The sequence below is a fragment of the Poecilia formosa genome, unplaced genomic scaffold (assembly GCF_000485575.1).
Source record: "Poecilia formosa unplaced genomic scaffold, Poecilia_formosa-5.1.2 Scaffold167, whole genome shotgun sequence".
Classification (NCBI taxonomy): Eukaryota; Metazoa; Chordata; class Actinopteri; order Cyprinodontiformes; family Poeciliidae; genus Poecilia; species Poecilia formosa.
In genome coordinates this window covers 1,192,366-1,218,013 of record NW_006800106.1, presented here as the reverse complement: position 1 = coordinate 1,218,013, position 25,648 = coordinate 1,192,366, and the positions used below count along the sequence as shown (strand labels likewise).

The 25,648-nt window shown below is 41.1% G+C and overlaps 2 protein-coding genes across 2 annotated transcripts in view; both read left to right on the top strand.

Annotated features, from left to right (window-relative positions):
* Positions 1-13,376: 13,376 nt before the first annotated feature.
* On the top strand, positions 13,377-18,814 carry snrnp27 (small nuclear ribonucleoprotein 27 (U4/U6.U5)). Its single transcript, XM_007564738.2, has 6 exons — positions 13,377-13,569; positions 14,707-14,839; positions 17,076-17,191; positions 17,292-17,371; positions 18,151-18,215; positions 18,516-18,814. Exons 1-6 carry the CDS (start codon positions 13,533-13,535, stop codon positions 18,568-18,570), a joined length of 486 nt encoding a protein of 161 aa, XP_007564800.1. The 5' UTR covers positions 13,377-13,532; the 3' UTR covers positions 18,571-18,814.
* Positions 18,815-20,753: 1,939 nt separating this feature from the next.
* The window catches only part of mxd1 (MAX dimerization protein 1), a 22,258-nt gene continuing 17,363 nt past the window's right edge, over positions 20,754-25,648 (top strand). The window contains exons 1-2 of the mRNA XM_007564737.2: positions 20,754-22,154; positions 22,854-22,953. Coding sequence (XP_007564799.1) covers positions 22,088-22,154; positions 22,854-22,953 — 167 coding nt within the window. The 5' untranslated portion in view covers positions 20,754-22,087. The remainder of the gene's footprint in view (positions 22,155-22,853; positions 22,954-25,648) is intronic.

Below are 25,648 nucleotides of genomic sequence, written 5' to 3'. Positions count from 1 at the left end.
GTCTGGGGGGTCCTCTGTGGGCTCAGGAAAAAAAAGAGGAGCAATTTTCCCAAAGACCACCCCCACACTGACTCCTCACCTTCTTTCATCCTTCATCCCCTCATTCCCTTCATCCCTTCTTCAATACAAATTTAAACTTCTATCTTTATGATGTGGTCCTTGCTAGTGAATTACAAATCTTCATCCATCCATTATGATGAGAACCTTCATGGTCTTGGCCCCTAGCATAAACAAGCGTTACACGTTTTCGTCTTCAGCCTCCCTTTTCTTCCATCTTTCCGGTTTCCTCAAACCCAGAGCATGTCAAAGCTTTTTCAGTAACGGCTTCTTCACCAGGAGGGCAGCCTTTGCTTTGGCATTCTCCTGATCCTTCTGTTTTAGCTCCTCAGAGAGCTTACAGTTGCGTTCAAGTCGGCGTTCAATTTCAGCTGTCGATGCATCCAGCTCTTCTTTATATTTAACTTCATCTAAAAAGAACTTGCGTTTCACGTCATCCAGTTCTTCTCAGCATGGAGGAATTTGGATCTCTTACCATTATGTATTTCAACTTCCGCATGCTTCTGGACCATTTCCAGATTCGCCTCTTTGGCTTGCTTAAGCTCTTTCTGGATGCATCTCTCTGCCTCTATGGAAGCGTCTTGCATTGAAGCAATTTTTTGACAAAGAGTTTCATTCTCAGCTTGAAGCTCTGCGTAAAGCATTTTGTTGATTTTCACCAACTCAGCATGAGACTCTGTCGTCTTTCAGCTCCAGCTCCAGTGTACTCATCCGTTTCTTCAGGGTTAAAACATCACATCAAATTTCTTGGTCATTTCCAGGTTTGCCTCTTTGACTTGGTCCAGCTCACTCTGAAGACATGTCTCCGTCTCTGGTGCCGTTTTGCAGGGATGATAGTTGGTGACGAAGAGCCTCATTCTCAGCTTCTAGAGCCGCATAAAGTGTCTGGTTCATCTTCAACACTTCTGCATGAGTTTCTTCATTGTTTCTGAGCTTCTTCTTTAACGACTCTGCTTGTTGTACCAGGACCTTGACAGAAGTTTGATAATTGCTGTTAAGTTCCTGGGAGGATTCTTTCATCTTCTTCAGCTCTTCCCGTAGATGCTTCTCCTTCTCTGCAGACATCTTTCTCATCAATGCCATTTCCTTCTTCAGCTCTGTACACTGAGCTGTGTTTTCACCTCTTATGATCTTAAAAAACGTCTTGTTTGTATTTGTTTGAGAGTTAGCTGATCTTTCTATTTCCAGCTCTTCCTGTAATGTTGCCACCTGTTCTAATAGATTGATAATATCATTTTGAAGCTTATGCAGAACTTCTTTATATAAGGTCGTACTTTCCTGGATCTCTCTCTGTAAAAGTGCCTCTTTTTCTTGACAAGATCTGAGTTGATTTTGGAGGATTTTATTTTCCAAGGGGAGCTCAGAGGATAGGATGTTCTCACTGGCATTCAATCCTTTTTTTGCCTCACTGCATACGCCAACGTCGTTTTCGTTAAACTTACACTTTTTTAGCTTGATTTTCACGTTGTGCAGTTCTTCTTCCAAGTCATTTGCTCTTCGGTGTTCCTCGTTGAATCTGGCTTGTTCTGAGTCCAAAAGAGTCTTTAGCCTGTTAATTTCCTCCTCAAAAGAATTACTGCTCTGGGTATCTTTGCCTTGAATCCAGGCATCTTGATTTTGCTCATTCTTCCGTCCATCTTCCTGGCAACGAGTCTCCTGTTTGAAGAATTCCTTCATCTGAGTCTCCATTTTCTCAAAAACAGTTTCAAAAATATGCCGCAAATTATCCAGTGTTTTCTGTAGAAGCAGTCTCCACTTGTGCTTTCTGACAAGCTAAAGAACTGATCGACTGAATATTCAACTGAAGTTCTGTGGTGATATCATAACATCTCTTGTGACATCATAGGATTGTACATTCTATGGTAACCTTTGACAGCTGTTCTAAAAACTCTCTGCTGGCTTGTGCTCCAGCTTGGAACAAAAAAGCACCGTCTCCTGGCAACCTCTCAGCCAACAGAATGCAAGTGTTACAGTGGACGCATTAGTTTCTCCCGCCTGCCCGATAGCATCAGAATTTGATGATGCTATCGGGCATCATCAATGCTTTCCATCGTGACTGGAAAGCATTGATTGATAGCGTTAAGCCCAGTTCACACTAAACGATTTTAGAATTGTTGGCCGATGGTCAGTTGATTTTCAAAACCTGAGAAACCACAAACTGGCCGACCAAAATCATAGGTATAACGCGTTCGATTGGGCCGATTGTGCAGTCAGGGGCGCAGTCAGAAATCTTGGGCCCCCTTTTTCTTAGCAGCATAGTAGCTGCCACAGTCGTTCTCGTTTTCTACTGACTGCTGCTGAACACCATCACCTCAAGCGCTCCAAGCAGGAACGACCCATTTCATGCAGATCCAGGGGGAGGTTCAGGGCAAATATAGATGTGGTTTTGGTCTGGGAGGGGTAACATTAAATTTTTACTGCTAATAACAATCTTCGAAAACACAATATGATTAATTTTATAATTGACAGGGCCCCAATTTTTTTTATTTCTATGAACAAAAGAATAGATAAATAAATAAATTGTGGAGGGCCCCCTGTCGGTCAGGGCCCTTAGAATTGTCATAACTATTTCCCCCTATATGACGCCCCTGTTCGTGAATGTCATATCATATTGCAGACTTTGGTCACATCGTTGTCCCATATGCGACGTCAGTCAACACCTCCACACAGTAATTTAGCGCATGACTGACAACTTTTTTCATCATCGCTGATGCAACGTGTCTCTACAGCTAGCTTTGCTAACATCACGTCCACATAGCTTACCTTTCTTTAAGCTTCCTTTCCAAGTGACGCTAAAAGTTGAATGAAGCGCTGCTGATTTTACATGTCGCCATATCTTATGATTTATGTAGCGGGATTATATTACTGACGATTAGACAGACATCCTCTCCCGCTCAGAGGAAACCACTGCGCATGTCTTGGAGCTCCGCGTGCGAGCAAAGGTGGAGGCGAAGGGTAACAACAGACACTAAGTCACGTTATTGCTTGGATTTTACGGCGCCACGTTAAATCCCTGAACTTCACATTTGAACGGGGGGGAAAAAAACGCAATGCGACTTGGATGTAACAAGTAACGCGACAGTTTTATAGAAATGTAGTAAAGTAGAAAGTACAGATACTTACTGTAAAATGTAGTGGCGTAAAAGTAGAAAGTACCCATTATTAAATCTACTTAGGTAAAGTACAGATACACAAAAATTGTACTTAAGTACAGTAACGAAGTACTTGTATTTCATTACTTCCCAGCACTGGTTCCAAGAGACATTTAGTGAGGACAACATGTCTCAGCAATGTCAGGAGTAAGAAAGGAAACAACCTAATTTAGTTAACGGAAAATATAGAAGATTTAGACGAATAAAAGACAAATTAAGCAATACATCTGACCCTCATTGGCCACATTAACTCTAGAGCAGTGGTTCTTAACCTGGGTTCGATCAAACCCCAGGGGTTCGATGAGTCGTTCTCAGGGGTTCGGTGGAGCCTCTGCCGCGGAGGTAAAGACACACTGTGTAAAGTCGTGATGACGCCCCGCTTTGCCATCACTTGCTGCAGAGGATCACGTTACATTGCTGAGCCAATCAGAGCTGCGGAGGAGCACTGATTGAAGGAGCTCCACTCTCTGCATGGATTTGAACTTGTGTCTTTAATTACTTCAGCAAAACTCACCGTTTTTACCAAATTCTGTAGCTTTCGGTGTACTTCCAAATCTGCTCTTTAGTCGCATCTTTTCAGGGTTGCTACTGCCTCTAGTTGCGTGGGGGTGGTAACACAACTAATATAGTTACATTACTAAATCAGAATACCGCAAAGTCTTTATTATTTATTTATTATAAATTTTTCATTCTCTTAAGAATGTAGAGCTAATTAAATGATCTAAACAAGACCTTAAAGTGGTTCCAGTTTCTCTCAATGGCCAACCTGTTGAAACTGTGGCAAATTTGGGTCGTTTCTGGAGAGTCAGCTCAACTTTGCTGAAAACACTGACTATATTTTGAAGAACTGTTCTCAGAGACTCTACCTTTTAAGAAGACTTGGTAATCATGGGGTGACCCAACTAGACTCTAGTTGGGGCACCCCTATGTCTTGAATTTGGGGGCGGGGAGATCATATTTTATTTATCACTACAGTAGGGTTCAGTGAATGCACATATGAAACTGGCGGGTTTGGTACCTCAAAAAAGGTTAAGAACCACTGCTCTAGAGGAAGTCTGCAATTGCGAAGTTTTGTTTGTTTGACATTAGCAGAAAACTGACCAAGTTTTACGCACATTTCTAATGAAAACGCAGCTATTGAGAGCAAAAGTGGAAGTCAAATTCCTTCCTTGCACAAACTTGATGAATAAAACCGATACTAACATACTGCCTCTGACAAAAAAGAATCAACACTCCGACCGGGCCGACATCTTCCCTTGAAATCTGCTCAAAATGTTTACATAGGATTTGCCGCCATAGCTAGCAACTATTACACATTACAAACGAATACACCTGATTCACATGTAAAGGGTTAATATTTAATGAGCCCCTTTTTACAGCCAGCTAGAATTGAGCTGTGCTGTAGCATCACCGAAGCTGCTGACTGTGATGGACGCTCTGCGCGTCAGGGCCGAGAATGCCACTGTGAGGTCCGGAGCAGCGGCTGACAGGCCCGGTGATTAATGACGACAGGGTGTGGAGCTGCTCCTCAATTAGACGCCAGCTCTGCCCGAGCTCACCGTCGCCGATGACAGATTGGACAGAGAGCCGGAGGAAGGGGACTCGCTCTTTCTCTCGCTCTTTCGCTCTCTGGCTCTCCTTGTCTTCCGAACAAAACATTAACCTCAACTCCATGACTACCACCTCTGTGTTTAACATCGGGACACAATGCAGAGCCCTCGGCATCCAACAGCGACCGCAGTGTTAAAGCAACCCAGATGGCGTGAACACATCCCTCATCAGGGCCCTGTCACACAATCTCTGCTTCGTTTCTCCACATAAGCGCCGTGATTGACTCTTTTTACGTGCCTGTTTCAAATCCTCCCTCATTCATGTCCGCAGTCAGGCATGCCGGAGCACAATAAAATAATAATAATAATCCCTACAGACGCACAAAAACAAAACAATACAAAAAAAAATCCTCCAGGCTGAGTGCTGGTTTGGGTAAATGCCTCCCACACTTCCAATTGTAATTCTTTTTATTTTCTTTTTTCTTTTGCTGGATGAGAAGAAGTGTTTGGCAGTTAAATGGGATTGGACAATACCCAGAATTGGCAGGGTATGATAATAATTATTTAAAAATTGACAAAACGACACATACACACCGAAGGTATTTGTATGGTCAGCATCGCTTTAATGTCTGTTTCTTGACTGAATTTCACAACCAACCCAATCCTGTTCAGGGTCATAGAAGCGAGGTAGAGTAGTTTACGTTTGAAAACTCATGCATGCACATACAAAGTCTCCTGGTGTATATATAGTAGTAAATAGTTGTGTATTTCCTCTCGCCCGGAACGTTAGCTGGAGATAGGCACCAGCAACCCTCTTGACCCCACTAAAGGGACAAGGGAATTGTTGCAATGACGTACTGAAAAACGTTTTTCTATAGGATAGTTTTTCGGCCGTATAGAAATGAGTGTGTTTCCCAAAACTGCAATGGAAACTTTTTTCACACTTTTCACACAAGTCACGTGATCAACACCAGGATGTTACTACTGGTGGAACAGATGAAGAAGAAGACGACAGGAAGTGGTAGGAGGACAATGGGTATAAATAAATTTAAACTTAACATTTTGGGCAAAACCTTTATGCGGAATAGTTTTTGAAAGATCAAAGCCTCTTTTAGCGGATAATAAAAAATAAAAAAAATGTAAAGGCACGTGGAGCCTTTGTTTACAGAGCGAGCCGAGGTCGTGGCAGCTGGACCCACCGGTGGGTCCGTCGGGTTCTAGGGGTTAAAGACTTATCTCGTGAACTAGCTTATTCACGCTTGATTTTAATTGTGTGTCTTATTTAATGGAAACAAACGCAATTACGAAATGGTGTTTTTTCGACATTAGCGAAATGTCAACAGAGTTTTGCCGTCTGTAATGAAATCGCAGTCAGTGTGTTTGTAAGGTACTCCATATTAGCCCGTGTCTTGCGCTTTGTTGAGGGTGGAAAAAAAATGTGCTTCCAGACTTTAAAGATTTTTTTCTTTGAATCATTTCGAAAACATTCCCTCCTCCCTGTTTGTCTCCTGTAACAGTGAAACGCCCACATAACTGTGAATGTGCTTGAGGCCAGAAAGAAAAAAAAAGGAAGAAATTGGGGAGGGGAATGAGAGGGGGGGGAGCCAGGCAGGGGGAAACCGAGCTGATTATCCAAATACAGTCATTAAAGGGGAAATGTGTTTTTCAAGCTGTCAGGATGATTAATGAGCGAGAGCAAATCCTCACAAATGCTCTTGTTTAGTCTAACTGGCAGACATGATCCTGCCCATTGATTTATGGCAGGCCTGCTGTGTAAGACCATAGTGAGGTTATGGGGTGTGAGTCAGGAGGGGTTTGTGTGTACATGGATGAGGGCAAACCTTGCACTTTTGCGCGCACACGCTTGGTTGAGGGGTGGGGGGCGTAGGAGGGTAAAAGGAGGCTGCTTGTTCACATGACCACAGGAGGTGAGGATCAGAGCGCCGGGAGAAAATTCACCTCATCAGCTTTCACCCTCTGCTCTGACGAATCAACAACACAAACCAGAGACGGTTAGCCGAGGCTCTTTTCTATTTATTTTATGGCTCCATGATTGAACTTCAACAGCAAAAAAATAAAAATAAAAAATCAATGCTATGCCCAGAATGAATCAAGCTGCTGTCCTGAACTACTTAGGTTTTCATCTGTCATTTCTCAATATCCCTCCACGCAGACCGGATTGGAGCAGAATGAACGGTATTTCTCTCTTTCCTCAGCGGTAACCGTTGTCCATCACACGTTAATGTGTTGCACCTATCCGCCTTTTCTCATACATGCCTGGCTAATAGTTCAAATTAAGCCTGGCGTCTGTCAGGGAAAGTTTGACGTTTTGGGGATGCAATTTGTTTGCTTTTTTGCGACAGGTAGAAAAAGAAGAACAATGCAGAATTCAAACATGGTCGGCAACCCACATATTGCTCTAAAGTGAACAAGTTAGTGGAAAGTCATGGAAAAATATCAGGCTTCAACTGCGCTTTAGTGTGTTTTCATTTCTTCTACCGTTTTCTGTTTTTCAGCTAGATTATTCAACTTATTCCCATCTCATTAAAGTTTATTCAAGTTACAATAATCCCGTTTTAAAAGGATAATATTTTTTTTATTGATTTTCTGTAAAGGTCTCACAGTAGCTATGTTTTGACTGCTGATGAACAGATATGCGCAAAACTTTCAGCATTCTGCTAATGTCGAAAAAACACAATTTTGCAATTTCGGTGTTTCCATTAAACAAGAAACACAATTAAAATCACACGCGAATACGTTTAGTCACGTGATAAATCATTAATAGAAATGGTGGCAACAGATGTAAACAGTTACATCAGCCAATCAGAGGAGGCACTGGCGTTTTATTCAGACATTGGAGCAACAACCTCCTTATAAAATCAGTAACAATATCACAATAGGCATGTGATCAATATCAGTATGTATATGTCATATAAAATGATCAATAATTTCACTGAACTCTGATCCGGAACCCTAAGGCATTCTGGGTTCTTTCCTCTGCCTAGCAATAACAACCTAGTAGTTGTTAAGTGGTTACCTAGCAACAACCTGTTGAGTTAACTGGCACAGCAGCAGTTTCAGGTTGCACCACCTTGCTTCCTGACTGCTTAAAAACTGTGGATAAAACAGGAACAGTCACCAGCTTGGCGGTATTTAAAACCAAAAACCTAATCAATAATTATAAATAACGACTGGTATTAAACGATTATATTGTTTTTCAGTCACATTGTCCAGACCTATTTGTCATTGAACGTTTTACAGAATCTCTTACACTGTGCTGGGGCTTTTTTTTTATTCCCAGGATTGTTGACTTGCACAGGAAGGTTTTCACTATTCCGAAGCGAAACGAACCAAACTGAGCTTTCAATTTTAAAACCAACTTTTACCGGACAAACCTCTGACAGAAAGTCCCAGCACACTGGGCTCCTGGAAGGTGAACACGTCATCATCGCCGAGCGGTCCTTTCCAGGCTGGTCCGGATGGATCGCTAGCAGCTGTTGGCCCCTACAACCTCTTCCCTCAGCGCAGCCATTAAGCCGATCTGTCTGCAATTTCCCCATTCTTCCTCAATTCCCTCTGAAGTCGGCAGCGATCACTTTCCCACACCCCCGCGGCCCAGCGATGCGGCTCACTGTACTGCAGCGGCATGTGCCCTGGGCCAACCCGAGCACTTTCACAGGACCGATTACCATGTCCACCCACACACGAGCGGATACACTCGATCACAAACACACACATGTTAACAGGTTTCATCATCTGGGGGGTGGAGGCAGATTTCTGTTGTATTTGTCCCAATAAGTTGTTCATGTCAGTCGTGATTCTTTTGGTATTGTGTAACCATTAAAGATGACAATGAAAGCAAAAGAAAGGAGAGACTGTGTTTTCAGGTCTTTTAGGCTAACTTGTTATATCTTGGTGTTGGTGTATATTACATTGATCGGTTTATTGCCATTCAGTGATCTGAAGGCGACAGCCCTTCACTGTCTGACCCTTCCTCCACAGAAACGTTGTTTTCATCGTTGCTTCCTGAACGATTTGGCTCAAAAAAATAACATTGCAGTCCTTCAGGAGAACCAGCTCCCTCTTCTTCATCACTCCAACTAACCTCTTCTTCCAAAACTGCAGATAAATCAATCAAATCTTTGCTGAAATCTCTCACAACTTCCTCCGCTTCTATGTATTCAGCCGTAGTTGATAACGGTTTGACTTACCCTGATTACGTCACAAGATGGCGCCGGCGTTTGACCCAGTTACTACGGACGAAAACTGCGAAACTCTGGAATTACCTGAAATACTTGTTGTTAAAAGCTTTTGTGTACACAGAATGAAAGCTCAGTGCTTCATCTTTTTAAATCATGTAAGTGGTTTTACTGTCTTAGTGACACTTTAAGCCTCACAATTGTGTGTGTGTGTGTGTGTGTGTGTGTGTGTGTGTGTGTGTGTGTGTGTGTTTTCACATGCCCCAGAGCAGTGATTAATGGCCCACAGCCCTGCGTTCTTGTACTTCCTTCCTTTCAATGCACGCCACATACATCATCACGCCTCACCGTAAGTGACGCTGGCAGCCAGCTACCGCTCCTGCTTGGCCACGTGGCTGAAAGCAAACCATAACATCCTTCATATGCTGATTCAGACATTCACTGGGAGCTGTACAAGGAAACTTCTCATGTCAGGAGTTCAATTAGACAACTTAGAAAGCTTTGTCCCGCTCTGACCTGTGGCTTGTAACGGAACGGTTTCATTCCCTACGCTGAAGCTGTTCACTTTGGTGTTTCAATTTTCTTGTGATAGTTAAAAAAAATGCTGCTTATAATGCAAAAATCACATATTGTTCTGTGATGGGAGCCGTTTCATTTTTATCTGTCTTTACAGAGAAATCTCAAGGGCGTCCAGTATGAAACGTTAGCCTGATGAAAACCAGGCTAACGGTTTTGTATTGAAAACCATTGCTTGATGGAGGTGTGGACTCTGAGGTTTTAAATTTTACCCAATCCCTAACGTTTGTCTGTAATGTATGTAATGCGCCAGTTCGACGTGAAGCTTACCGGAAATTGCCTGTGCTGAAAACAGCCATCCTGTGTCAAAAACTCTTGACACAGTAATTGACGCAGTTATTTTGTCAGACTCACCATTTCTTGTTTTAGGTCGGTTAAGATCACAAAAATATTTTTATTTTCTAAATGCCAACTTTTTAAACTTTTTCTTTTTAACTTCAGACATTTCAGATTCTGACATTTCATTCACATTTGGTAGAATTTCTTTTTATGAATTTCAGAAATCTCTCACACTGTTTTGGTGGAATTGTGGCCCATTCCTCGTTATGTAACTGGTGTAACAGAGTCAGGTTTGTAGTCTGCCATGGTCACACGCACACACACACATACACACACGCACACAGAGAGTAGAGATCAAGGCCTTTTGATGGCTTCACCAAAACAATAGGTTTGCTGCCACTTTGAAGGTATACTTAGTCACTGACGAGACCCGTTGTAGTCCAGACCACCAAACCTGAAACCAAATCAAGACCAAAACTAAAGTGTATCGAGACTGAGACAAGATCAAGACTTTTCGGGGCTAACACCAAGTCCAAACCAAGACCAGCGCCTCACAGTACATGAGACAATCAAATGTGAAACATTATCAAAGATGTTCTTGAGTTTGATCTGAAAGATATATATTACCATAAAAACAACCAGACATTAAACACTCAAAGTTGAAATAAACTTGACCATCTCTACTCAGGTCTCCTGGGTGACGTCCATCATTTAGTACAGAATGTACAAAATGATTTCTCTGCCTCTGATAAGCAAATAATCTATATTATTTTTAAACCAACAACAAGCCAACAACGGGTCAGGTGTGAACGTACCCTTAGTATCAGGTTTTAGCTGTACGTTTTGTGGAGAAATGATGTACGAACCTTCACTAGTCCAGCTTCAGTTTGACTGGTTTTGTGCTATGATGTCACATGGATCTGACAAGTAATAACAAAACCAGCTGTAGAGTCAGACCTGCTACAGTTTTAAACATAGAACATGGGAATATGCATTAGACCCTTTAGATATTAAGCCTTTTAGACATATCTGTCTTTATACTGTATATATGAGAAGTGATTGGGGGAGCACAGGAATACATATCCAGACCCAGTAAATACATATCATCCACCAAAAAAATATGACAGACTTGTCCAAACCTCTTTTGTCTGCTTCACAAAAATTGGTGCATAAGGCAAATATGCAAGCACATGGGTTCTGGGTTGTCCGCTGACATGTTTTAGTGTGTAGTGAGTTCGTGTGATAGAGACAGATTGAGAGAGAGCGAGAGAGACGGAGCGAAGTGGAGAAAAGAATGAGCTGTGGAAAAACAGAGCGCGAGGTGAAAGAAAAAAGAACAACAGGGAGACCGAGCAGCGCGAGCTAGTCCTGCATGTGCGCTGGTTCCCAGCCCTGTCTGGGGCCTGTCAGCCGGTGATTTATGGCACCGAGACTGGGAGCAGTCTTCGCTGCCAGCTCGGTATTGTTACAACTGACAGCTAATGAGGCTGGACGGGCTTTCAAGCACGGCACTTAACAGAGGCCTCCAACTTCACGAGTCACAAGCTTTCCTCCTTCTTTTCTCCATTCCGCTCTCTCTCTCCCATTTATTTCGTCTTCCAGGGTGGCAGCAGCGGTGTGGCGAGCCAGCGCAAAAAAAAAAAGAAAGAAAAAAATTCAAGCGGGGGATGCGGGGAGAAAATAAGGCAGGCGACAGAGATGTATGACTAGCGCCGCACTTCCTCTCGCTTTCCGTCGGTATACGCTATTAAACCAGAAGCTCCTGCAGTTCTTTACCTCTGAGGCCCAGAAATACTAACTTCATCCCCTCAGCAATTACCCTGTCATGTTTTTTTTTTTTTTTTTGCAGTTTAACATTTGAAACGTCACTCAGTGCTATAATTTGGAAAATTAAAATAGTTCACTCATGTTTTTTTTTTTTTTTTTTTAGAGGTTTGGAGAGTCACATGTCTCTCCTCGCGGTCTACCTGTGATTATGTGAGGGTGATCTGTGTGAGGTTAGCTGAACTTTACGGTCTTGGCAGCGGAGTGTTTTTACCTTCAACACCCCTGGCCTGAGCTGCCCGGACCGCATAATCACAACCAGAGTCTCTGGCAGAGCCGCCTTCTCCCCTCCTTCCACCTCCTCTCCCTTGGCCCCTGGTTTCATGTCAGTCGTGATTAATGGCACTAGGGCCCCGGCGCGGCTTACTCTGCCAGTTCCAGCAATGTTCCCTTGATACTTAATGAACTCTGACAAACTTCTTTTCCCTTGCTCCGTTGTTCCCTTTTACAATCCCACCCCCCCTCCAGCCACGTTTAAAATGCATGACACAGAGCTGCCACAGCAGCACCTTGGGCTTATAGCTCCGGTCATCCCTTTTGTAAATTTCTCAGGAGGGCCGCCGATGCCTAAAAATAAAGCACCGCGGCCCTTTAAGGAGTCAGGGCTCTCTCGGTTGTTAGCCTGGCATTGCCACACAAATGAGCGAGTTCAAAACCTGCTAGGCCAAATGAATCATGACTGCTCTGATTCCTGCGGCTCCCAGAAAACTGTGATTTGTACCACTATAAATGGTTTGTCAACAACGGCGGATTAAATGAAGGATTGTTTTCTTGAATAAATGCAGAATGATATTGTGTTTTGGTTTTCCTCTGAAGCCAGTCGTCTGGAAATAAATGTCAAGTTTGATGCAAGACAGCAGGGTTGAAAAAAAAAAAAAGCCTCTGAAATGTTATGGTGGACCCTTAAAAGCGGATAATACTGCAGACTTTTAAGGGTCATATTTCAACATGGTCTCTGTCTCCCCCTGCTGTTCACTTTAGGAAAGACCACGATCCTAATTTGCATTACTGTATTTGGACAAATACAGGGAAATAAAATATGTGTATACTTTAAAAAAACACTCTTGTCTTGAGGTGAAGTTGAATAACTTTTTTTTGTTCTCTAGAAGAATAAGAAGAAAAAAATAAGTTGAATAACTTGATGGAAGTCATATTTCTTTATTTTTTGCCTACCTCATGTAGCAAAATAACCCTGCATCATGATGCTGCCATCACTATGCTTGACTGTTTGGAGCGGCCTACTTGGAGCGGTCTACCGTGGTCAAGCGGTCTACTTGACCGCTCCAAACACTTGGTTTTTTTGTTCACAGAAAGCTAAATGTTTTCTCCTTTCACCATAAAACGTTTCCCCTTGTAGACTTTCTAACTGTGACTTGACTTTTTGGAGGCAGTGACATTTTGGGTCAGACATGTGACACCAAACATCAAAACTGATTTAGCCAGGTTAAAAAGCAGGCAAATTAAAACTCTGTAATGATTCCAGATCTAAACCTTGTTGGAACATTTGTAAACAGTAAAAGTGTGTGGTCGAGGTGCAACATACAGGAACATTTCACACTTGTATAATAGTACGCTATAATCACGTCATCATTATGTACTAATTCCACGTCTTTGTTTTTGTTTGTTTTAGAGTCCCGCTTCTACGGCGCTTCATTTGTTTTTCTTTTTTCCAGAGCTACCGGAATGTGACGGTCATACAGGTCGATAGAGGGCGCACTGCGTCACGGAAGGTAGAGGAAGTCTCTAAAGCGCAACCAATCACAGGGGACGAAGGAGAAGCCGACGTAGAGCTGTCGTTAACTTCATGCAAATGTTAGTTTCTTCTTAGTTATTTATAGAACATAGTTTCTTTAAACCACTGGTTATAAAAAAGGCTAATTTTAGCCGCTGGAAGAATGGGTCGAAGCAGGAGCCGAACACCCCCGAGACGAGGTAAGAAGACGTGAAGCTTTTACTACTAGGTAGCTAACGTAGCGCTAGCTTACATTACTGTCCACTGTTATGCTCCGAATAATGTCGGTTTTTTCTCCTTTATGTTCTATAATTAGCGGTTATTTTAACGTGCTTAAGTGGGTTACAATAATATCGGCCTCCTTTGAAACCTTCTGAGCAAACTGAGTCTTCAGGAGGATTGTAGAAGCTTCTAGATCTGCGCGTCTGGAGCTGCTGAAGCTAAAGCTAGGCTAACTGAGTTTTTTTTATTTTATTTTATTTTTTAGGCTAACTGAGTTGAATATGAAAATTTGGGAGTTATTTGGTCAGATCCGGTAAAAGTTGCACTCTGTCAGCCGAAATCACGTAGTTTTTTTTATAGCTGCTCGACCAGATATAAAGATGTAGTTTTAATAATAGATTAGTCGAAGTTATTTTCATTACAAGACTGAAGGAGCGCGCTGTTATTTGTTGAATCTCCAGTGATTAATAGTAATGTAACTATTTGTAACCATCCCTAGAATAACTTATTGTAAAATTTTATAGTTGTTTATTTTTAAAAGGAATAATTATAAAGCGGTCTCCTCTCACTCATCAGATAAGCTACAAAAACAAATTTGTCAAATAAAGATAAGCTGAAAGGAATTACGACACTGTCATTTGATTTCTCGTTTTCTTTAGTCAGATATGAACTGAATAACTATATTTTTCACATTTTGGCATAATGATTAATCAAAATTAGCCAATTTTTGCTATATCTTGTCAGAGCAGTGGTCAACAGGTCAAGTAGTGCTAACAAAATTAGTTTTCTACTCATTTCAGACACTGAAGCTGATCATTTCATAAGAACTTAGTGTTATTTTTTTGCCAATGTTTAATACGTTTAATTGTCAAAGAAAACCGTTTAAACAGTTTGAAAACAAACACCTTTTTGTTAAATTTAAGTTTGTAAGTTTTTACTTTGGGCCTTTGATGACGAGCTGAATAAAAACTCCTTCAGTTTCTCTGTTGTTCCAACGTGGACATGGCAGATAAACTGTCACCTGGTCAACGTTTGCAAAGAATGACAGTTCCTTGCTACCAGTGTGCTTTAAGAAATGGCCCAGTTCCTGATGTGATGTCATTTCCTGCTGCCAGAGAGAAGACGATCCCGCTCGGCCTCACGAGAACACGAGCGACGCCGGCGGGACAGGGACCGCTCTCGCTCCAGGGACCGGGACCGAGACCGCCGCAGATCTCGCTCACGCTCGCCGCACAGAAGACGGTCCAGGTGAGATCGTCAGTGCAGTCGAGATTGTTTTCATACGCCGCTGGGAAGGGTAGATAATCCCATCTGAAGCTGGTTTTACTGTAATGTATTAATGTGCCGGCAGTCAAAGGGGTCAAACTGGTCTGGAGGGCACAGAGTGAAGGCAGTTATGTAGATCTTCTATCAATGCACTTCTTAAGTAGGAATGTTAATTGGAAAATAGGATATATATGCTCAGCTTACCTTTAAATCAGCCAGTTTTCAAATGAACATATATAACGTTCCACACATTAATTGTTAGTCCAGGTATCTATAGATTAAAGTGGGGAAAACGATGATCTGATACGCCGCAGATATTTCCAGTTTTCCTGCTAACAGAGACTGCAGAGGTCTGGAATATTTATCATAGCTTCACCTCAACACAAGCTGCGTTTCCATTCATCTTATAATTGGAATTCTGAAAATAAATTAGCTTAATGGAAAATGAGCAAATTTCCTCTAATAAAAATCCTGTTGTTTTTTTTTGTTTTGTTTTGTTTTTTTCTTATAAAAGGTTTTTGCACTAGTATGATGCGGTTTTTCGGCTGTATCCAAAATGGTGTTTTTCGCTAAACTCCAGTAGAAACATTTTCTTTTTGCATCACGAGTCACATGATCAACAAACTGGATGTTACTACTGCCAGAAAAGGCAAAGAAGAAGACAGGAAGTGGTAGGACAATGGCGTGGCATGTTTTTTTTTATGATTTATCGATGAAACAACTTATTCATGTGATTTTAATTGCATTTCTTATTTAATGGAAACACCACATTTGCAAAGTTATTTTATTTATTTATTTTTACATTAGCAGAATATCAATAGTTTTGCAGACATTTGTAACAGAAACGAAGCTGGTGAGAGACTCTCTAAAAAAATCTAGATCATCACATTGTATGATTTAAAAAAAAAAAAAAAAAAAACAATTAACTTGCATTTAATTTAATGGAATAAGCATTTGATCAGCTACCAAGCAGAAAACATTCTGTCTCTCACAGACCTGCTAGTTCATCTTTAAGAAGCAGTTCTTCCCTTCACCCGTTACCTGGATTAATTGCACCTGTCCACCCAATCAGGCTGCAAGCTGTCCACCATGTGAGACCAAAGAGCTGTCTATGGACACCAGGAACAGAAATGTAGAGCTGCTCGAGGTCATGGGGTCAGATGAGACCGAAACAGAACTATTTGGAGGATTACAAGGAGGCTGGTTGTAGCTGTGCATCATTAGATTGTGGACAGGAGGGAGCTTAAAATCTGTGTTGCCTAGCGACAGCCCTGAAAGTATAAAGATCCGTATGGAGGAGTGGAGCCGAAACCTCTGCTGCAGTGGTCAAGAGCTACAGGAAACATCTGACCTCTGGAGTTGTTAAAGACTTAATTAAAAATGTATTTTACAAGAGAAGCCTGGCAGCACACAGAGGTTACAGAACATTCACAGAAAAAAGATAACTCAGTCATAAATGAATAAATTACAAGATTGCTCAGTTGAAATGTTTACAGATGATTCCTGAGAGCGGCCTTTAAAAACATTTAGTGACACTGCCTCCTTTAGGTCCAAGTATTTCTGCACCAAATATTGAAGTTATTTTTTTTTTATTGTATGCAACACTTTTTTTCATCCAATGAAATACAATTTGCTTAAGTCATACAATGTGATTTTTTTTTTATTAATTTTATATATATAAAAAAAAATTCTATTTCACACAGATGAGATGTCTGTTCAATAGAAATGGCAGACCTTCATTTAAATCAGCGGTGTACAAATACTTACTCTCCCCTCCCCGTACCTCGCTGTAACTGTGTGAAAATGTACCTACTGCTTGTGTGTGTGGGTCATGGCAATCATTAAAACTGTCATTATTTGACAGTCTTAATGATTAGAATAGAAAAGTCCTTTATTGTCCCACAATGGGGAAGTTTCTGTGCAAATTCAGAATGACAAACAATCCTGCAGTCTGAGAGTTTTACAGATGGAGTGAGCTCTAATGTCACATCAACATGTTTGTTTACCTCTAAAGTCACTTTCATGAACAATCATGTCCTGTCGCCTCACAATAGAACAGCTTTCTGTACACGGCATGAAAAAGATAACTATGTCATTCAAGGTCTTGTTTTGCTTTCACGGCGTCCTGTGTAGTGGCGTAATGAAAAGGAACGTTTGGATTGTTAATCGTTTGCGCCCGGCTATAAATCCTGAAGCAGTGTTTCTGCTCCTCAAACAGGACTCCTCCCAGACGCCATCGCTCCTCCTCCCTCTCTCCTGTGCGGCAGAAGGACCGGCGTGACGACGAGCGGAAAGAGGCCAAAGACAAACCTGGGAAGTCCATTCAGATCTCAGGTATCGTCATCAGCAGCAGACAAATCGTTCGGTCGCTAACATGCTGACCTGAAGTTGAACCGATAAAACAGTTTTTGTTTTTCCCCTTGTGCTGCTACAGCTGAGGATATGCAAGGCAAAACAGAGGAGGAAATTGAGATGATGAAAATGATGGGCTTCGGTTCCTTTGATTCAACCAAGGTGAGTGCAGCAGTGGCTGCTGTTTGCCACACAACCACAAGGAGGCACTGTTGACCCAAATACGATCTAGCGCAGGGGGCCAGCAAACTACAGATGCATTTAGCCCCAAGACTTATTCAAAGCTGCAAATGTTACCTTTTTTTTTTTTTTTTAGATAATTTTTGATTACTTTATGAACTCAGATAAATGTATTTATTTATATAAATGTAAATTTATGTCAGGAAATTTGTCTTTTTTAAAAATAAACAAAACAAAACTTTTGCTCAAAAGAGGATGGATATGTACATTTATGAGAAGCAAAAAGTACATAATTTCTAAACTTGATAACAAAAAAAACTATCACTAGTATTTTTAGTATCATTCTGTCAGAGAAAATCAGTTCATCACATGAAACAAAAACAGGTAAAACCAGCATTTGTTGTAAATATTTGTTTAAAACATTAGTTTAATCTTTATAATTTTAGCCAGAGTTATTAAGAGCCATTGTGGACGAGCCATAGAGCCAGTCGAGGTTCCTGAACCGCATGTTGAACACCCTGTTCTAGTGTGTTGTGCAGCTAAATTGAAGATTCAACAAACTGCAGGTTGCCTTCATCTTAAGTGTCTCATATTTTCTAGCAGGATGTCAGCAATTAAAGATTTCACAGTAAAGGAACACCCAGTGTAGGACAGGAAATTCCTATTTTTATCTGTGTAAAAAATCAGTTTTTACACTGATAGAATTTTGTGACATTTTTAAACTATTGTACAAAGACAATAATTTTTTTTTTCTTCCATAGGGTAAGAAAACGGATGGATCGGTTAATGCATATGCAGTCAACGTTACCATGAAGAGGAAATACAGGTACATTTATACATATAAGATTATTTCCAATTTGATGCTCATTATCCTAGCACTGTAAAGCTTTAGAGCAGAGTTAAGAATCTCCTTGTATTTATCGTATTTGGTTCTTTAAATGTTTTAGTCGTGGAGGTTTCATTCCTGCCTAGCGGTGAGTGTTCACTGCATGGTCTGCTGGTAGAGCAGCCAATCACCTCTGCAGGTGTTTCTACGCAGATCCCAGCCCTCCTAACGGTGATGTAATGTGCAAGTGCTGCAAAGGAAGTGGTGATGTCATGTTTCCTGCTCCGTCTCTTTCTTTAGGCAGTACATGAACAGAAAGGGAGGCTTCAACAGGCCGCTGGACTTCATCGCTTAAAGGTGCCAGCAGCTCGTTTTTCACCACCAGTCTCTCCTCCCTGCAGGAGGACAAGGACAGTATGGATTTATTTCTATTAAATGTGTCTCGTGATGCAGCAAGTCTTTTTTTTAATTACTATTATTATTTTACCTTGTAAATAGTTTTTCCTCCAGTTCTCACTCAGGTCAGACCTGGTGGGAGGTGGAGCATTTTGTTGTTGAGATTTGTTCCGTATTCTTAATAAATGCATAAAAAAAAAAGGTGCAGTGCTGACTATGAAACTTTTTTTTCTTACTAGCTTTCACTCTTTTATCCATCAGTATATCATCAAATACTTTCTTTTCCTGCTCTTTTGGTTTTTGTATACCTCTGCTTGGTTTGTCTTTCTTGTGAATGTTTATTTTTCTGCTGATAAGAATCCAGCCTGGTGTTCTGTTCAGTGTGTCATGGAGTCCTGCTTCTCATCCAATACTGACTGCACTCTGAAAATAACTTAAACTAATAAATAAATGTATTCAACCAAGAATAGGGTAAACATTTCCACAAACACAAGCTAAGAAGCTTGATGACGCACTGCTGGTAGTTCATATTTTAACCGTCCTGTGTTCTTAAGAGACGTGGTTTCTTGGACCTCACAAGCTTTCTACTCTGTTTGCGGTTTAGTGTGGTCACACTGACCCTGTGTGTGCTTTATAAGAATTTTTTTGTGTGTGTGTAGTTTTGGGAACTGACAGTCTGACGGAACAATACCTAAAACCACAGGAGGTTAAAGAAACTCAATATATATATTTTAAATCACAATTTAAAAATTGCTAGGATTTTAAATGGCTTGTGGAACCAAGACATTTTTTTTCTTTACCTAAAATTCAGATTTAGTAATGAATATAGAAAATAAATCTCAAACTAGCATAGTACTCAAATATGCTTATATCATTTTCAACAATCCTTTATTTTTCTCAAAGATGTTTCATCTTTCATTTGAAATGTTTCTTCAGAATTAAAGCCATCCATCCTTTTTAGTCAAGTTTTCCAAATGAACACTTGATTGGCTCATCTAAGGCTATTAATTACAACTGGAAATGAAATGAATTGGAGAATGTTTTTATTAAACTGTATATTTCTTTTTTCCTAATTTCACTAAGTTTTCACTTGGGAATGTCCAGTTAGGAATGAACTGCAAGCAGAAGTTGGAGCATTCCAAGAAAAAAAATAACTAAGAAGTGATTATTTTTTTTTACCAAAAAACAAAAATATGAGAACTCAATTGTCCACATATGAATAAGTCTAGGGCATCGAACAAAACTTAAATTAAATTGAGCATCATGTGGAGGTCTGCGCAGGTCAGAAATGGGAAGAAAGATCAGGCATGGTGTGCCAAGCAACAGTTTGACAAACCAAGGATCTCGTTTTCATTTATTAACAATAACAGGATGTATTGTCACTTCTGTAATTCGAACAATCTGCAGTCAGTTCCCCAAACCTGAGGAAGTGATTGAGGGTTAGGGGCTGGATGGTTGAAACCACAACCACCTCGGGTCTTTACAGCTCATCAAACGGACTACAAACCTCAACTTACAAGTCGAAAAACAAAATGGGCATGAGCTTTGTGTAAGAAAGTGGGAAGATCCACAGACTATAATCGGGGGCCATTTATTGAAAGCTTCTCTAATTCTTAAGTGCTTTGTGTGTGTGTGTGTGTGCGTGTGTGTGTGTGTGCGTGCAGTTCTGTAAATCCCTGTCGTGCAAATGATTTCCCTCCACATATTAAGAATCTGCCTTGCGATACTTATGGTCCGTCTCAAATTAAATTTCTCTGAGAACCCCGTTTGCTTATATTGTCTGAGATTTGCTTGTTTTGATTTTGAACATCAGTTTGCGCTTGCGCGGATGCGCCATTTGAGTGAGGAGAGTAAGTCCGCCCCATTTGTCAGACGGCGCAACAGCCGCCGCTTTAGAATGTTGCTCCGTTCAGACCCACGGGCAAGAGCAGCGGAGGCCTGCTTCTTCCACATGACTGAAATAATTACAACACAGTTATATATATATATATATATATATATAACAACTGTCATATGGTTATTGCTATCATATTAGGCATTGTGTCTTTAGGTTGTCTTCAGTAGTTTGCTTCATTAAAACCCGTTTACCTTCTTAACCACTAATTACGTAATAACTTCGACAGGTTGCTAGCTTTCACACTCTTTTCAAGAGAAAACTCCTCCCGTGTTGCGTCGTTGCAGCTTGTACCTCCGGTTGACTGTGACCGAATGGGTCAAGTCTGAGCGAGAATGAAACTGAACCAATCGCGAAGGCCAAAATAAAGCAAACACCACCACTGGGAGCCAATCATTGCCGTACAACGCTAAACAGCATGGCACAAGAGGCGTGGCTCTCCATAAAAGGGTGTTATCATTTTGCCTTTTGCTTTTGGGCATTGAAACCAATAGCTAAGAAGTCTGTCAGGTAATAGCCAATCACGACACACCACTGTGTTCAAAGGAAACTACGTCCATTTCGGCTTTGAGCGATGCGTCAACACCAATGGGGAATCAGAGCCAAAATGGCTGAAGGAGACCCTCAGTTTCAGTTAGGGGCCGAATCATTTTTGTTGAATGACGGTTCAGCTAACCAATAGGAGACTGAGTTGTTATGCTCAGCAACCAATCATGTGACAGCACACAGAGGCTTTGTGTTACAGTACAGTAGGTAGCTGTTGTCCACATTAACAAGGCACTATTTTGGAAGCACTTTGACAAACTATAGCTGTTCCATGTCATTCGGTACGTCCGCATCCAACGAGACGTTTCAGGCGTTCCATTAGCTGTAAACCAGCACAGACAGAACCAGCCAGCCTTAAACCACTAACGCTGGATAAACTTAAAACACTAGCAGCTCCTTTTTATAGCATTTTCCTATCTGGTAGCTTCTGGCAACTGTAGAGGCTAACGTTTTGTTTTTTTTTTCTTCCTTTGGCTGACGCTTCCAAAATACAACTGAAATAGCAACAACTTTCCGTCGTTATTTTGGCATTTTGTCATTTCTGCAAACGTTAGCCAACTTTTTTTCCACTTCAAAACAAAGCTGCCCTCTTGACACATTTTACTTGCTAGGAGAAAAAAAAAATTCTTCAGATTTTATCTACAAGCCGAATTTTCTTCGAAGACCTGCCAGTATCTAACAATTTTATTTAGCTTGCATTGAGGCTTTTAAGGATTGTTTAGCTGTGTTAGCCCTCCGCTAGCTAGCTCTCACCGACCCCTTTAAATCATCATCTGGGTGCTCAACAAGGAAGAAAGCAATTTCGGTATTTAACTGGTGCTTTATGCTGCTGGACCTTTAACTTTTAAATATACCCAGTGATCCACAGCGACTGTGTCTCCCCTCCTTCGCCCATTAAAAAACAAAACAAAGGCTGACATAACAACCAAATCACCTGAGCGTTGAAAGGAAGAATCTAGGGAAGGACCTTCAGCAGGTTGGATACACTCCTGGAATCTCTCTTCGGATTGTTATAATATTAGTGTTATTGTTGAAAATGGCGGCGATCGGAATGGTGCAGATGTTGATTGAAGCAGCTGAGTACCTCGATCGTAGGGAAAGAGGTAAAGTATAAATATATTGTCTCACTTTTTTGTTGTTTATTTTTTTCTTTCTCCAATTAAACTTCACAGTGGCAGTCCTTCCACAAGTGACTAGACTTTATGGACATATTTTTTAAATAGTTGCCATAAATGCGATTGCAGCTCTGGTTTAATTTTTGCAACAAGTAATCTGACGACACATGCAGTATTATTATTATTATTGTTTTTGGAGTTTGAACAGCGTGTACTTTACTCAGTTGTCTGATAATAGTCGTGATTGTGGTAATAATTCATATTTGGGGGGGATTTCAAATGCGTTCCGCAAAGACATCCGTGCAATTCGGGAAGAGAGAATGGATGCATATGTTGCAGAGGCATTCAGATGTGCAGGAACACAATGTTTCAGTGGATGCCCCTCCTTTCCTTCTGTTGTGGTTAGCTAGTGGGCTTTATTGTCGTTCAGGATGACATCATTGTCCAAGCAGATAGGGGAAGGTGGGGGGCTGAGAGGGGGTTACCGTATCAAAATACTGCATAAAATAAATGGCATGCACGCACCATAGCATTAATAATATTAATGCTACCTTAGATCCAAAAGACGTGGCACATCTTGCAGTCTTCCTCTTTTTTTTCCCATGCTCGGCTCATGCTCACTGTGGCTATGTTTTGCACCACTAAATAACAAGACATGTGACCACGATGTTGTTTATCTGCTTGCAGAAGCTGAGCATGGCTATGCCTCTATGCCACCCTTCATCAGCAGCCGGGAGAGGGAAAGCCTCAAAAGGAAAAACAAGAGCAAGAAAAACATAAGTAGCAGGTAAAAACAAACGAAAAAAAAAAAAACAGCTGGTTGGCTTTTTGTTGCATAGACCTGCCCAGACACGGGGAGGCAGGGGCTGGGTCCATGTTGCAGGCTGAAACTTTGGGTTACATTTGGAAAACAGGAAATGACATAGATTTGCCTCCAGTTTAAGAAAATAAAGCGCACAGTTCCCAGTATGCCCATATATGGTGAGTGACTAAATTGACCCAGCTGGGCCATTGCTGGTGAAGTCAGTTTTAGTCAATCTAACTTGATCGTTTATCATCTGGTCAGGTAGCTGTTCTCAGCATGGAATGCTAAGGTGATTGACAACAAGTGTGCATACCTGAGTGAAAAAGATCAAGTCATTGATAAAAACTGGGTGTAATTGTCACAGAAGTAAGTACTAGTAATCAGTGGCGCCTGATTCCCTTAATTTTATGTGTTCAGTGATACTTGCATGTGAAACAGATTTTAAATACATCCGCAGAGGTCTGAAAATCATCCACTGTCCCAACTTTGTCGCTATATCCAGCAACTTTTCAGACAAAATAAAACTGTATCGACCAAAATCAGAATCGGCAGATCAGGCTTTTAAAAGATCTGTGGTCGGCCAGAAAACTACAATAATAATAATAATATTAATAATGATACCAGAGTTTCCCCCAGGAAGCCTGCTAAGCCTGGTGCTAGGGGGCGATAGAGGAGTCCACGATTGGCCCTAGCCAACATTTTTGTGTTTAAAAAATTATAAAAGCTACAAAAATTCAGAGATGCAAGAGCAGACATCATAATTTTAAATTATAACGTGAGGCCAACGGGCAGGTGTAATTGCACATTAGTTACACCTGCCCGTCAACTTTAAACCTAGCTTAATCCGTCTTTGCTGTCACTGTTGCTAGTGTATTGGAAAAAATATATATTTAAGACAACGCTTAGGCTGGCCAGGGGGAAGTAAAGCCTGGTGACCCGCCAGGCTGAAAATACACTGAAAGAAACCCTGATAAATAACATTTTATGTATTTCTTAAACAGATGAATCTATTTCTGTATAAACTGTCCATAAATTCTACATTGCAATACTTCCCAAGTTACATGGTAGTTACGCTAAACCGCAGCGTGTATGTGCTGGCTGAGGAGAGAGGGAAATGAGCATAGAGAGGAAATATAGACAAGTCGTCTGTGAAGTTGTAAAAAGAAGCAACCCATTGAGCAATGGACCTAATTTCCACGTTGAAGCTACACATTGACCTCATTTAGACATGTTATCTCTGGACGTTGCCCTGATTTAGACCTATGTATTTTGTTTAGTTTTGAACAAACCTGTCTGGTCTTAATTATTTGGCTAAGAATTAACAGTATGTAAGAAACACAAAAAAAAGCATAAACAGAAACTCAACTTTATTTAATTCATAATAGATGAACTAATATCTTTGCTTCTTTATCAGCTGTGATGTTGTGGGAGTAATATCAATGTGTGGAAACAAAACTATAAATAAACTCAAGTGTTGCTGTACACAATACTTGAGTGGACCTAGCTCCACCTTCAAGGCACAGCTCCTCCTCAGAGCTGTAGTTTCCAAGCTTCGGCCTCACAAAGCAGCCCCTACATCACCCCCACTCGGTTCCTCCAGACTAGCCATCAGCAATTAGCAAACACCTGGTGGAACTGAGCATCATCTGACCGTATTATAGGAGCTACTTCTCAGTGCAATGCTGGTAGAAACATTGTTGCAGGGTTAATAGAGGAGCCATGTTGTGATGACTTCCTGAAGGTGGAGTTTCAGAAAGGGCATGTTTAATAAAGAGACCGAGGCCCAATTTCAAGACATTAAATTAGGAAGTAAAATTCTTTTAAGTCATATTTGCATTTTTATAATAAGTGAATGTAACATAGTTACTTGATGAGATGGCACTGTGTGCCTGGAAAACACATAGTACTCCATGGATAAAAATGTAGTTGTAGCATAAGCGTACTTTCAACTACAGGAACATGTTTGGACACCACAGATGTTTATGGATCCTCAAGACATGGTTAAGACACATTTAATTAGATTCTATTAGATTAAAAATCAAACCCGTCACATCACATATAGGAGCCACTTTGGAAATCAGCATCAATTTCCTAATATAATTCTTGCAAACATTAAAACTGGTTGGAAAAAAATAGACCTCATGCATTTTCATTTAACTCATAATTTATTGTTGCCTCCCTTGTTGTCTTTACCTTGAAACTGAAGGCGATTTCTCTTGAGATTTGGTTTGGTCGCACTTCCTGTCTCTACTGCGGAGCTGCTCTGAAAGCGAAGCGTCCTGACAGTGGACGTCTGCAGCTGCAGACTTAAGTCAGCATCTTTTTGGACTGTTTTTGTCTTGTGCTGCCTCCACTTAATGCTTCCCTAACGCTTGTAGACCAAGACTAGTGCTTTTTAGCACTAGTTGTGTTCTGACTGACGGCGACACACATCAGTCCGGCTTTAAAGTCAGCAGCAGCTCGCCGAGACCCGCCGGGTCAAACCAGGTGACTCCAGGCCGATTCAGGGAACCGTTCTCAGTCCGAGCGTTGGACGTTAAAACCACCAGGTTTGGGTCTTCCTGACCTGTGTCCGTGTGCGATGCATAGCTGAAGTTTGGTTCAGTTTCATGATCCTTTCCAAGAACACGTACAGAATGCTCTTTACCTGTTGAGCCTCATTCATAATGTACAGGAC